We start from the raw sequence: 12787 nt of genomic DNA on the forward strand, positions 1-12787 counted from the left end.
ACGCTCAATGTGAACATTCGAATTAGGAGCAGGAGCAGGAGTAGGCCACTCGGCCCCTTGAGCCTGCTCCGCCATTCAATAAGTTCATGGCTGAATTGATTACTCCACATTACCGCCTACCCCCGATAACCTTCCACCCCCTTGCTTATCAAGAATCTATCTACCTCTGCCTTAAAAATATTCAAAGACTCTGCTTCCACTGCCTTTTGAGGAAGAGAATTCCAAAGACTCACCACCCTCTGAGAGAAAAAATTTCTCCTCATCTCTGTCTTAAATGGGCGACCCCTTATTTTTAAACAGTGACCCCTAGTTCTAGATTCTCCCACAAGGAGAAACATCCTTTCCATATCCACCCTGTCAAGAGCCCTCGGGATCTTATATGTTTCAATCGAGCTCACAGGGGAATAATGGGTGAGTTTTTAGAGGGTAACTGGTACCCATACCCCAGTGGAGGAGGCCTGCACCTTTGGGAGAGGAGGAAGCAAGTGAGAAAATACTTCAATAGACCTGCCCTTGCTGCCATATTCCAAGTTGAGCCTTCAGCCAACTTGGTGGTTATCAGCAGGTTATTCAGTGTAAATTGGCATGGTAATAAGCCATAGTGTAATTTGAAAAGCAATTGTAAATGTAACTATTCCAAATTTCTATAAAATAAAAAAGCCTGTGTCCCGTCTCAAGTAATTGAGTGGAGTGTTTCTCCCAACATTTAAAGGGTCCTTAATTTGAAAAGAACTGTTACATTCCCTTTTAACATCCCACTTGTTGGGTTTTTTAAAATCAAATATTTATACTTTAAACAGAAAGCACTGTTGACTTTAGAATAATTGACTGGGAAGGGTTACTGAGCTGAGCACTGTGAGAGAGCTGAATTAACACATGGGATTGGTTGCTGAATCACTCTGGGTTAATTACTGCACCTTTCCTGTTGTTTATTCAGTTCCATAACTCCTCAAAGCCAATTACCTTAATGTGCTTGGCAACTACTGTTTAAGGAAAGCTAGTAATAAGAAACAGGGGGTTAAAAAAAAAGGATGTGCAGATTCTTAGTTCTTGGTTTTAAAAGGAGGATGGATGGTGAATCTCACTCTTTATGTGGTAAATGTAGAAATATAAGGGCTGATTTTAGTTTGCAGAGGCGGGGGTGGAAGACAATGGGTGGTAGTGGATTGCCTGCCTGTTATATCTTCTGCCCATTTTAACTTTCTGTGAGAATAATGCAACAGGATATACAACGTGCTGTCCAGCTGCTGCCTCCAAAAGTTAAAATCAACCCTGCATAAACATAGACACAAAGCACTGACTCAGGCTCCCCATGACACTTACAGCCTTTAATAGTCTTAATTGCTGACATTGCTGTTGGTAAATGCACTGCCCATTACTGAAATCTAGCAGCCAGGAAGGTCCCAGGTTGAAGTACTGGGCAAGGCTGAGTTATCTGATCTCAGACAGGGCGGCTATACAAGGTTTCATGGAAGTTGGCCTATTTGCTTATTTCGTAGCTCTGTTACCTGGAAGTCAGAAAACCACACCTAGCTTACACACTGGAAAGTTGGACTGTACCCAGTGAGAATCTGAGACTTTGGGAAGGGAAGAGATAATCCTTAATAATAAACAATAACAAAAATGAATGGTACCTCTGAGCATTTCTGAAATTAGAAGTAATTTGCTGTGTAATTGCAGGGCTCATTGAGAAAACCAAAAAATCTATTTTATTCTTTTCCACCAGGAACTCTAAGCCCACATTTCTGTCTCCCCTCCCAATTGCTCACTGAGGTTCTACCAACTAGTGCACAGCCCTGGTACCCCTGTTCAGCCCTGGGCTGAGCTTCAAACCCTGTGTTATATATATCACAAAAACTGCTTATTCCCATCGCCACAGCATTGGCCGTCTCTGCTTCTAACTCGCCCTCCATCACAGGTAAAATCCTTATCCACACTTGCATTAGGTCAAGCTGCAACTTCTCCAACACTCTGCTCAGAAACTTCATGATGTACACCCAACAGGAACTCCAAATCACCCACACTAAGGCCGGGATTTTATCTGGGCGACACTGGGTCTTGACCACTGGCAAAAGCGCCAGCGAGAACCCCGTGTCGCCCCTGCTGTGGGAAGCCCGCCAGATCACGTGCCAATTAGGCACACAAGTGAACAGCGGTGGGCCTTCCCCGGGATCAAGGACCCTGACTATGGAAGTCCCGCCCTCTGAGAGCTGCTGTCCAATCAGAGGCCAGCAGCTCTTTCACTGAGCAGTGCCACCACAGAGGCGATGGCTGTTGCCAGTGAAGCACTCACCCAAAGCCCTGGACCCAGGCCACAGGTAAGTAGGAAGCTCAGCGGCAAGGACAGGGGTGTGGTTTTCAGCGGGTCCCCCTTCCCCGTGCCAGGTCTCTCGATCAGGCTTGACATGTTCCCCATGCGGCAACAGGCTTGCCTGCCGCTGTGCTAATACTGGTGGCGGTGGGATGAAGCCCTTAATTGGGCATTAATTGCTCACTTAAGGGCCTCAATTAGCAGCGAGGCAGGAAAGCCTCCAACCCCGATGCAGGGGGCAGCATAAAAGTCCCCCCTTACATCTCTCCTCCCCATCACCCTGTCTAGTTGTTCTCCACTGGCTCCCTTTAGAATCATACAGTACAGAGGGAGGCCATTCAGCCCATTGTGCATTGATGGCTCTTTGAAAGAGCTATCCAATTAGTCTCACTCCCACCACCACCCCCCCAACTCTTTCCCACAGCCCTGCAAATTTTTCCTTTGTAACTATATATCCAATTCCCATTTGAAAGTCGCTGTTGAATCTGCTTCCACCATCCTTTCATGCACTGCGTATAAAAGATTCTCCTCTATCTTGCCTTCAGCTCCATCCAATGGCCTCGCCCGAGCCAATATTCTCTGACTTTATGTTCCAGCCAATGCTCTTCGGTCTTGCACCACAAGCGAGCCTTCAACTGCTTGATTGCTCGACTGTTGAACTCACCTTCTAAACTTCTCCATCATTTTTCTACAGCTGACTTTCCTCTCTCTGTGAAGCATCTTTGATCTCTTTACTACATTAAAGGCCCTGTACAAATGCACATTGTTGATGTTAAGAGTTGGTTGCTTGTCAAAGACCTTGCACTAAACTACAGCATTTGCAAGATTGGGCTGAGTCATTCTGCAAAACTTCATTTGTATTTATTGTACAGAGATTTGCAGCTGAAAAGAACAGAATCTGAGTGAACAAAATAAAAAATTCAGAAAATGGGAGATTCACAGCATTAAGCGGGAGTGAGTGCCAAATGAATAGCCTTTGTTTATCCATTCGTGGGATGTGAGCGTCGCTGGCAAGGCCAGTATTTATTGCCTATCCCGAATTGCCCTTGAGAAGGTGGTGGTGAGCTGCCTTCTTGAACAGCTGCAGTCTGTGTGGTGTAGTGTGTGTGCGTGCGTTAAAATGTAGATCAAATACCAAAAAGATGGTGAAATATAAACGTGAGTGAGAGAAAAAAAGATCAGGCTTTGATATAACCAAGTTGATGCTTAAAGGATGGAAATATATATATAAAAGTTCTGTGTCCAGTTTCATAATGCAGGCATCATATTTCAAAATGTAATCGTAGAGATGCCAATCTTTGTAAGAAAAAGATAAACACGTCCAATAATAAACATGGAGCCTGAAATTTAACATTTTATTGAGAAACTAGGGGCTAGAAATTGACTACAATGATCTGATACTGCCCCCCATCCCTCTTCCGTCTGAGATGAATTGCTGTCCCCAGATTTACTTTGATCGGCACAGGGCGGCACAGTGGTTAGCACCGCAGCCTCACAGCTCCAGTGACCCGGGTTCAATTCTGTGTACTGCCTGTGTGGAGTTTGCAAGTTCTCCCTGTGTCTGCGTGGGTTTCCTCCGGGTGCTCCGGTTTCCTCCCACATGCTAAAGACTTGCAGGTTGATAGGTAAATTGGCCATTATAAATTGCCCCGAGTATAGGTAGGTGATAGGGACAGGTGGGGATGTGGTGGGAATATGGGATTAGTGTAGGATTAGTATAAATGGGTGGTTGATGGTCGGCACAGACTCGGTGGGCCGAAGGGCCTGTTTCAGTGCTGTATCTCTAAACTAAACTAAAGTTTTCGGTTTTGCCTGTTGGCTCAGAGCTTTAGTCCTGCTGTAAAACTAAGCTTCAAAGCTGCACGTAAGTTCACTCATGGAGCCAGGCAATGTGATTGCAGAGTTGGAACACCAATCTGCTGCTTCCCTTTTGTGTGTCACTGAAGAAATCTGCCATACAGTCACTTACAGCACCGAAGGAGGCCATTCAGCCCATCGAGTGCATGCTGGCTCTCCACAGAGCTATGCAGTCAGTCTCATTCCCCAGCTCGATCCCTATAGTCCTGCAAGTCTATTTCCCTCAAGTGGCCATCCAACTTCCTCTTGAAGTAATTAATTGTTTCCGCTTCCACCACCCTTGTGGGCAGCAAGTTCCAGGTCATTACCACCCGCTGTGTAAAAAAGTGCTTCCTCATACTCCCCCAGCATCTTTTGCGCAAAACTTTCAATCTGTGTCCGCTAGTCCTTGTACCATCAATAAATGGGAACAGTTTTTCTTTGTCTAACTTATCTAAGTCTGTCATAACCTTGTACACTTCTATTAAATCTCCCCTCAATCTCCTTTATTCTAAGGTGAACAATCCCAGCTTTTCCAACCTAACCTTGTAACTAAAATTCTCCATCCACAAAACCATTCTGGTAAATCTCCTCTGCACCGTCTCAAGGACCCTTACCACCTTCCTAAAGTGGGGTGACCAAAACTGGATGCAAAACTCTAGTTGGGCCCTAACCAGAGCTTTACAAATGTTCAGCATAATTTCCCTGTTTTTTGACTCAATGCCTCTATTTATGAAGCCCAAGATCCCATATGCTTTACTAACCACTCTCTCAATGTGTCCTGCCACCTTCAAAGATCAATGCACATGCACCCCCAGGTCCCTCTGTTCCTGCACACTCTTTAGAACTGTGCATGAAGTATATATTGCCTCTCCCTATTCCTTCTGCCAAAATACATCATCTCACACTTGTCAGTATTAACTTTCATCTGCCCATTCTGCTAGTCTATCTATGGCCTGTTGCAGGCAGTTCATATCATCCTCACTGTTTGCCACACCTCCAAGTTTGGTGTTGTCAACAAATTTTGAGATTCTACTCTGTATTCCAAGATCCAAGTCATTTATATAAAACAAAAAAAGCAGTTATAGAGTTATACAGCACAGAAACAGGCCCTTCAGCCCATCATGTCAGTGCAGGCCATCAAGCACCTATCTATTCTAATCCCATTTTCCAGCACTTGGCCCGTAGCCTTGTATGCTGTGGTGTTTCAAGTGCTCATCTATAGTGATCCCAGCACTGACCCTTAGGGAATACCACTACCATCGTCCAGTCTGAAAGACAGCCATTTGCTACGACTCACTGTTTTCTGTCCTTAAGTCAATTTTTTATCCAAATTGGACACTGACCCTCCTATTCCATGAGCCTCAATTTTGTTAACCAGCCTTTTGTGTGGTACCTTTACAAAATCAAATGCCTGTGCGTCAAGTTCCCTTCCTGGCTCACTCTATGTACCCAGTGTGCAGATGAACCATACCCAGTAAGAAGATCCCAAATTCAGTTTGTAGCCTGAGCTAAGTTAGTGGGTCTTAAATGGTGCAGTGATGGTGTTTCTGACCTAGAAAAAGCATCACATCAATCGGTTTGTGCTCCTGTTTGCTGTGCAGTAGCCCTCCTGAACAGTATCTGTATCTGTGCATGGAGGTCAGGTGGGGATCAAATTTGAAATGGCTGTGAAATGGCCCCAGTAGTGGGATAGCATGTGGACACAAAGACTATGATATCAACTTAACTGACCTGCTGGGAGCTGGCGGGTTGGTAAAGCACAGGGAACCCAGAGGTCAGGCTTCCCTACTCCACAGCCTGCGTGTAACAACACTGACCAGTTGGCCCACCCAAAAGCCAGCCTGATTGACAGATTTGGCTTCCAATCAGGTGGGGAACAGGTCAGTGAAGCCCGCAGGACAAGGTATGGGGTTGGGGGGGGGGGGGGGGGCTGCTGGGTGATCCCAGGGTCTGGAGACGACGGAGGCCTCAGTAGCAGGAGGATGGGGGTGGGAAGATCAGAGGCCTGGGTGGTGGGGGGCTGTCGGAGGCCTCACTGAGAAGGTCGGAATGGGGTGCCCGATCGCGGGGGTTACCCAAGCAGACATGCTGGATCCAGGACTTAGCTCCTGGATCTGGTCACCCTCACTTGTGTGTAGCTGCCAGGTTTCCTGAGGCTTAGGAAATCTGGCCGTCCACAATTTAAATTCAAAAAGTGGAATAACAGTGAGGCCTGCAGCCTCATTCTAATATTTAAAGCACCAACCCGCCTCCTGGGAATGGGTGGGTAACCCACCCATTCTTGCCTCTATTAAAGCCGGAAGTGGGTGGGTTGGAGACGGGATTCTGACTTTTAACCGTCCATATCCAATACAAACCTGTGGTTAAAGTTTCCCTGTGGAGTGTCAGTCCTCACATATGGGGAACAGAAGTGAGTAATGGGTCTTTCCGTGTCTGCGGAACCATAGCTCAGGACCCACAGGAGAGGATTAAAGCAAGATTGGGGCAGGAAGGAAAGTATTGGTGAACAAAAAGGGACAGGTGAAAATTTGTGCACACGGTAAAGAAATTGATGTACTTGTTTTGAGAGATTGGGAATGACTCCAACTAAGTGTTGTTTATCCTGTTCTAACAGCCTTCATGTCTGAACAACCAGCTGGTATATGTGGACTGTAAGAAAGGAACCATGGTGCAGGTGGACAGCTCCCAGAGGATGCTGAGAATGGCAGACCCAGACTCCAGACACAGTGGTTTCTACAGCATGCCAAACACAAAGCAAAACAACTTACAAGTGGACAGCTTCTATCAGACGGTGTGATACACCTCTCTATGCAGAAAGACTTTTTCTTTACCCGCTACAAAAAAAACACAAAAAAAATCACAAAAAAAAACAGCTACAATTGTGCACTTGCTTAATGGACTGTATTGGGTTTGTGAATTCATGTACAGCTCTGAGACTTTATAACGGGATGGGCTCCGTTTCACTCCTACAGTGTGCCAGAGAGAAAAAAAATCATTCCCGCTTTTCCTTGTGATATTTGACCAAGTGTTTCCTAGAACACTTTAGCACCAAAGTTAAAGTTACTATGGTTTTTTCTGCATGTAATATATAGCTGTAGAGAGGAGAAGGACATTGTGGAAGGAGAGTCCTTTCAGATTGACTACCAAACAGCAACTTTCCAAGTTTGTAGACTCTCTAAGTTTTCTCGCTCTCTGTACCCGTTAATGACAAAGCCTAACCCACTGAAAACTAGAAAGAAAGAGCCCTTGGCATGAATATCCTAGAGTGTGCCACAAGTACAAACTATATAAGACAGCCAACATGGTCCCAGGCCTACGATAGAGACAACGTTTTCTGTACACATGGAAACTTAAGATAATATGGATTTTTTTTTGTTGCTGTTGTTGTTTATAAGAGCATGGCAAATGTTAAGGGTGGGTTGTCTGAGGCCATCTTAAAGTGTACTGTGTGCTGCTTTTTAATGGCCAGTTGGTTGGCAAGGACAGCGCGAGGCTGCAGCCTAAACTTCCTTTTTTTTGTTTTGTATGATATTAGCACTGGATCATGTAAAAGATACTACCAGAGATGAGGACAACCACAGCAGGCTTTTCCCTGCAAGCCGCCAGCCCCTCTGGTGGGTTCCTAAGAGTTTCGGAAGGTGGAAATAGAAGAAACTTTGTTGGACAAAGTTCCTGCTCGATATTAAAAGAGAAAAAAAGACTGGGTTTTGTACTTATTGGTATGCAGACTAGAGACTGCTTCCGTGGTAGGAAGCTCCGTAATTATATATTACTCAAGCACCTTTTTTGAAGCTCAGAAAAAGGAGATTATGCTTTGTGAAACATTAGCATTATAGGAATATTTATGTTAATATATATTATGCTAAAACAAAAGTATTTGTACATATATATAATTTTCTATGTTTTCCCGTTTAATGTATTTATATCTTAGAGAGATTTTATCCAGTTTAAAAAAAATTAGCTTAACAGGCATTCCATTTTAGTGCTTGATGGCTCACAGGACTCGCGAAAGGAAAGAGCATCTCATTTTACCTAAGATTTTGTGCCTTTTTGCTGACGGCTTCAGCATTGCTCTCGCTACTTCTGATTTCAGCCTACAAAGGGCTTTAAAGATCGCAAAATGGGTCTCACAGTTATCCATAATACAGTACCAATGCTCACCAATCTTGAAATTTCTTTTCCCTTAGAAGTCACTCTTTCTTTTGTCCAGCTAGTATGTTGTCAGTTAACTAGTACAGTTTATTGTGTCAGTCTGTTGTTTGATTCCTGTTGCAGTTTAACCATGAGGATATTATGCACTGGGCAGCATTTTTTTTTTGGATCCTGTTAGAAACTGTGTGCTTTGTATTTATTTGTATTTTTTATTCCCTACCTGCGGAATGTTTGACGGACAGTTTTCCTCTTCCAGTTCCCACTGGAATGCACCAGGCTCTCTTTATCAAAAAAGAAGTCTTCCCCAATAGCTGAGTGAATAAATGCACAGCCTGGTGTAGCACTAAGCTCACAGGACAGGGAGGCCCCAGTCTGAATTTGTAGGCCATGCTTGAAATAGCCCCTCTCAGACAGGGCTGCAGTAGGGAGGCTAACATAGGCTGCCACGTCCACGGTTTGGGGAGGGAATCAATCAGCCAGCATTCCTGCTTCCGAGCACCTTCCCCTACTGGGAGGTGGATACGCCTGGAGGTTGGCCGAGGACAGGATCAGGCTCTGCTGTGATGTTGCTCTTCTGAGGTCACATTGTTGGCTGGCACTCATTGTCTAAGCACACATGAAGAATGCCTTCTTCGAGAAGGTACCAAAGCAAACATCATGCATAGAATAATGGCCTCGCAAAAACACACCGCTTCAGGAAAGGAGGGGGGATGAAAGAAAATTGCAATACGCTAAATGGAATTAATCAGATTGCCCAAGGTTATGAAATCTGCACTGTGACTCCACATCCTCAGTGATGTCAATCTGCATTTTAACTCACCTTGCTCTCTCCTCTGAGTTCACTGCCCTCCCAAAATCTCTCGCTCCATGTAAACTCTCCTAACTTATATTCATGGCTTTCACTTGCCATCTTACATGGATGCTCTATTCCCATTGTCTCAGTCACAGACAAGGCCATCTCCGATCACTATGTTGTATCTCTCACCACTCAAATTCTGCTTCCAACCCCATTTCCTTTTACCTCCCCTGATAGAATCCCTTCCCCCAACTCCCGACTGTTGCCTTTGGCCCTCTATTCACATCTGTTGGACAGCTCTATCATTCCCTCATCTCTGCCTTTGATGCTCTTCTCTCCAGTAAAATCCTCATTCTCTCCCAATCTGGTCATTCCCCTGCTACTTGCTTCTTCAAGTCCAAGGGGCGCAGACTTAGACATATCTGGCACTCAGTTGGTCTAACCATTAACCACCAGATCCATTGGACCACACAAAGTACAATCAAGCCCGGTTCTTTGCTACTAAAACTGCTCACAACTCCAGGGCGGGCCTGGCGTCCAAGGATAACCTGCGGATTCTTTTCTCCACTAACTAACTATCTCCTTAAACCATTCCATCCTCACCTCCAACAGTGTAAGGAGCTCATGGACTATGTTTGTAACTAAGATTCAGATCAAACATCTAGTTTTGTCTGCTGTGCGTTCCCCCTTCCCTTGTTGTCCATGCCAAGGATCTCCCCCTGCCCTTGCCCTGGACTTGTATCTTCCAGTTTCTCTCCTAGCTCTCTTTAAGGCCTCTCCGAGCTCATCTTGTCTACGAGATCCACCTCCTGATCACTCAATCCTATTACCACTGAACTGCTGATCACCTGACTTCCCTTCCCGGCTCCCATGCTGACTAACATTGTAAACAGTCCCCTCTGCTCAGGTATTGTTGTTCCCCCCGCCCCCGTCCCCTGTTAGAACCATCATCAGCACCCTTTTCCTCAAAAGCACATCTTTGACCCCTCTGTCCTTGCAAACTACCACCCCCATCTCCAAATTCACTTTCCTCTCCAAAGTCCTTGAATGTGTTGTCACCTCCCAAATCCTTCCCACCATGTATCAACCTCTCCAATCAGGTTTTGCCTTCTTCCACCTCTGGCCTTTTACTCATCTCCGCTATCCTTTTGCCCCACAATTGGCGGCCATGCTTCCAGTCGTCAAGGCCCTAAACTCTGGAATTCCCTCCCTAAACCACTCTACCTCTCTCTCCTCCTTTAACACGCTACTTAAAACCTACCTCTTTGACCAAGCTTTTAGTCACCCATCCTAATAACTCCTCCTTTGACTCAGTGTCAGTTTTTGTCTGATGTGGCTCCTCTCAAGCACCTTGTGATGGATTCTTCCGATGTTAAAGGTGCTGTGCAAATTGATTGAGGGAAACGGATGAGTTTTTTTCCAGTGCAGATTGTATTATGGGTAATTGTGAAGAGCTCCAGACGACATTGAAGGCATCACAAACACGCATTACCTGAAAAGTTTGAGGGAGAGAGACAAAATAAATGGCATGCTTCCTGTTACCGAAGAGTTACTAACAAAAGAAGAACTACTGGAATGTTGGCATTGATAAGCTGGACTTTTTTTTTTGTAGTATGCCTATTAGTGGTTATAACTTACTAAATGTATTAAAAAAGACAGGTCTTGGCACTTTTTGTCCTAATTACCCCTTTTATGTGTAATACCTTTTTAAAGTGCTTTCATGAGAGAATCCATTACCCAGTTTGCTTTAATGTGAAAACGTTTGTACTTTTGTTTCGTAGTGGAATTCTCAAGTATTGTTGTAGATACTTGGGGGTCAGAGCTTGCTGAACTTGAAGCTGAAAAAAAAAGAATCTAATTTATTGTTTGACCTAATTTATTAATCTGAAGATTAATGAAAAGTTAGAACATTGCAAGATGTACGGTTTTTTGCGTTATTTGTACGGGAGGAAAAGAAAGGTTTAATTAAGGGTCGAGATTTTTCCTGTCTACGTGACTTTTTCATTTTTCCCACCAAACGATGTTTATTTCCTGAACCTTATCTTCCCTGCTGTCTCTCCCTCCTCTCCCCTCCCCTTCTGTCACTAACCTTCCCCACTTGCATACAGGCATGGTATTCTTCCTGTCGAGTCAACAGAGAATTGCTCTGTCAAGACCAGTTGTTCATTCCTTTCCCAACCAAAAGAGTTATGTTGAGAAATGTTTTTTTTAACAGGTATTGTTCACTGCTTGTTCTTTTTTGTGATTGTGGTTGAATTCTGGAGGAGACAAAAAAAACTAACAGGATGCAGGACATATGGGGTAAGATGCTTTTTTTTAATATTAGAGGGGAAAAAGATTGCTGTCCACTACGTACTGTATCCATTACACTCTTGTACTTTGGTTACTGTTGTGCTAATGTAAAATAATGCAAAATATTTCTAAAATAGATGCGTATGTGGCACTTGGAGTGCACTGCAGTTCCGCAGTTTGCTTGTTTACTTTTTTTTTTAAATGTAAGGCATTTTCTTGTAAATTTGCTCTTGACAGCACAATAAACAAAGTTAAACACACTCCTACTGTTTATGGTTGTGATCCTGAGCAAGCCTGAATTTGGAGTGGTCATTTCATGTCTACCTCCCAAGGCAAGTCCAGGTCGCTGAGTTGAAGGTTGCATTTAGTCTATTATGAGATAACATTGGGCTCGTCCAACTTTGAACCAGCCTGATACCTTTCAAGCGAGGGACCCAGGCACAATGCAAAATGTCTTTTTTCCTGTCTTTCAGATGAGACATTAAACCACTGCCTTGTTCATTTAAACTTTAAAGGTCAAAGGAGTTTTCCCAAATCCCTGCCCATTCCCAACTCAGCCAGAAACACATTAATGGCCTAGAAATTCCATCACGCTGCATCTGTTTTAGAGGTGTTAAAAAACAGGTACCTAAGGGCTGCTCCATAGGCAGCCAGAGTGGGCGGAAGGATGAAAAGACCTCATTAAAACGCCCTAGGATCTTCCTGTGAATTTGGACTGAACCATCGCCTGAGTCATCACATAACTTACTCAGTAACTCATGGTGCTCACAGGCAGCAAGAAGCTGTCAGCAGCGCTATTGAAAGGGCTCATCCACAACATACAGCTTAGTTGCTGGTTTATCCTTTTTATGTTGCTAGTGAACGGCTGAGTTTATTTTAACTAATGCAGTAATGAGTGATCTGCTAGACTGCCCTTGTAGCTGGAGAATGAGGAGGAGCAGCCAAGAAGACAGGAGAGAAGAGGGAGGAGTAAGGCAGGTGCAGGAAACCACAACGGAAGCGAGTCATCAGGGCAGCAATGCTCATACTTCAGCTTCACTGAGGAGCAATGTATGAGGCAACTTCGCTTCAAAAAGGAGGATGTCACTGAGCAGTGTCACCTTTTGCCACCACACGTGTCCTGAGGCTTCTGAACTTCAACTGAGGACATTTCGGATGGCTGTAGTGGTGACCTCAAGCAACTCTGGCCCTTGAGGGCCTGGGAACTGCAAATTGTAGAAGCTCTGGGAGGACCTGGGAAGTCTGGCTCATTTGCCTATGTGGCACTAAAAAGGGCCCTGATGGAGTGGGTGGAAGCGAAGTCGGCATACTCTCAAACTGTGAGAAGTGCCTCACCCATGGGCCCAAGGCTGCTCTCCTATGGTGACACCTCAGCACTCCTACATCTCTGCAATAGG

General features: G+C 44.7%; 1 protein-coding gene across 5 annotated transcripts in view; it reads left to right on the top strand.

Annotated features, from left to right (window-relative positions):
* crim1 (cysteine rich transmembrane BMP regulator 1 (chordin-like)) overlaps window positions 1-11641 on the top strand; it is a 215348-nt gene extending 203707 nt beyond the window's left edge. For all 5 annotated transcript variants that reach the window (XM_068045359.1, XM_068045361.1, XM_068045363.1 and 2 more), the window contains 2 exons: window positions 6765-6941; window positions 7686-11641. In XM_068045359.1, coding sequence (XP_067901460.1) covers window positions 6765-6941; window positions 7686-7700 — 192 coding nt within the window. In that variant the 3' untranslated portion in view covers window positions 7701-11641. The remainder of the gene's footprint in view (window positions 1-6764; window positions 6942-7685) is intronic.
* Window positions 11642-12787: the final 1146 nt, after the last annotated feature.

Source organism: Heterodontus francisci, chromosome 13 (genome assembly GCF_036365525.1).
Source record: "Heterodontus francisci isolate sHetFra1 chromosome 13, sHetFra1.hap1, whole genome shotgun sequence".
Classification (NCBI taxonomy): domain Eukaryota; kingdom Metazoa; phylum Chordata; class Chondrichthyes; order Heterodontiformes; family Heterodontidae; genus Heterodontus; species Heterodontus francisci.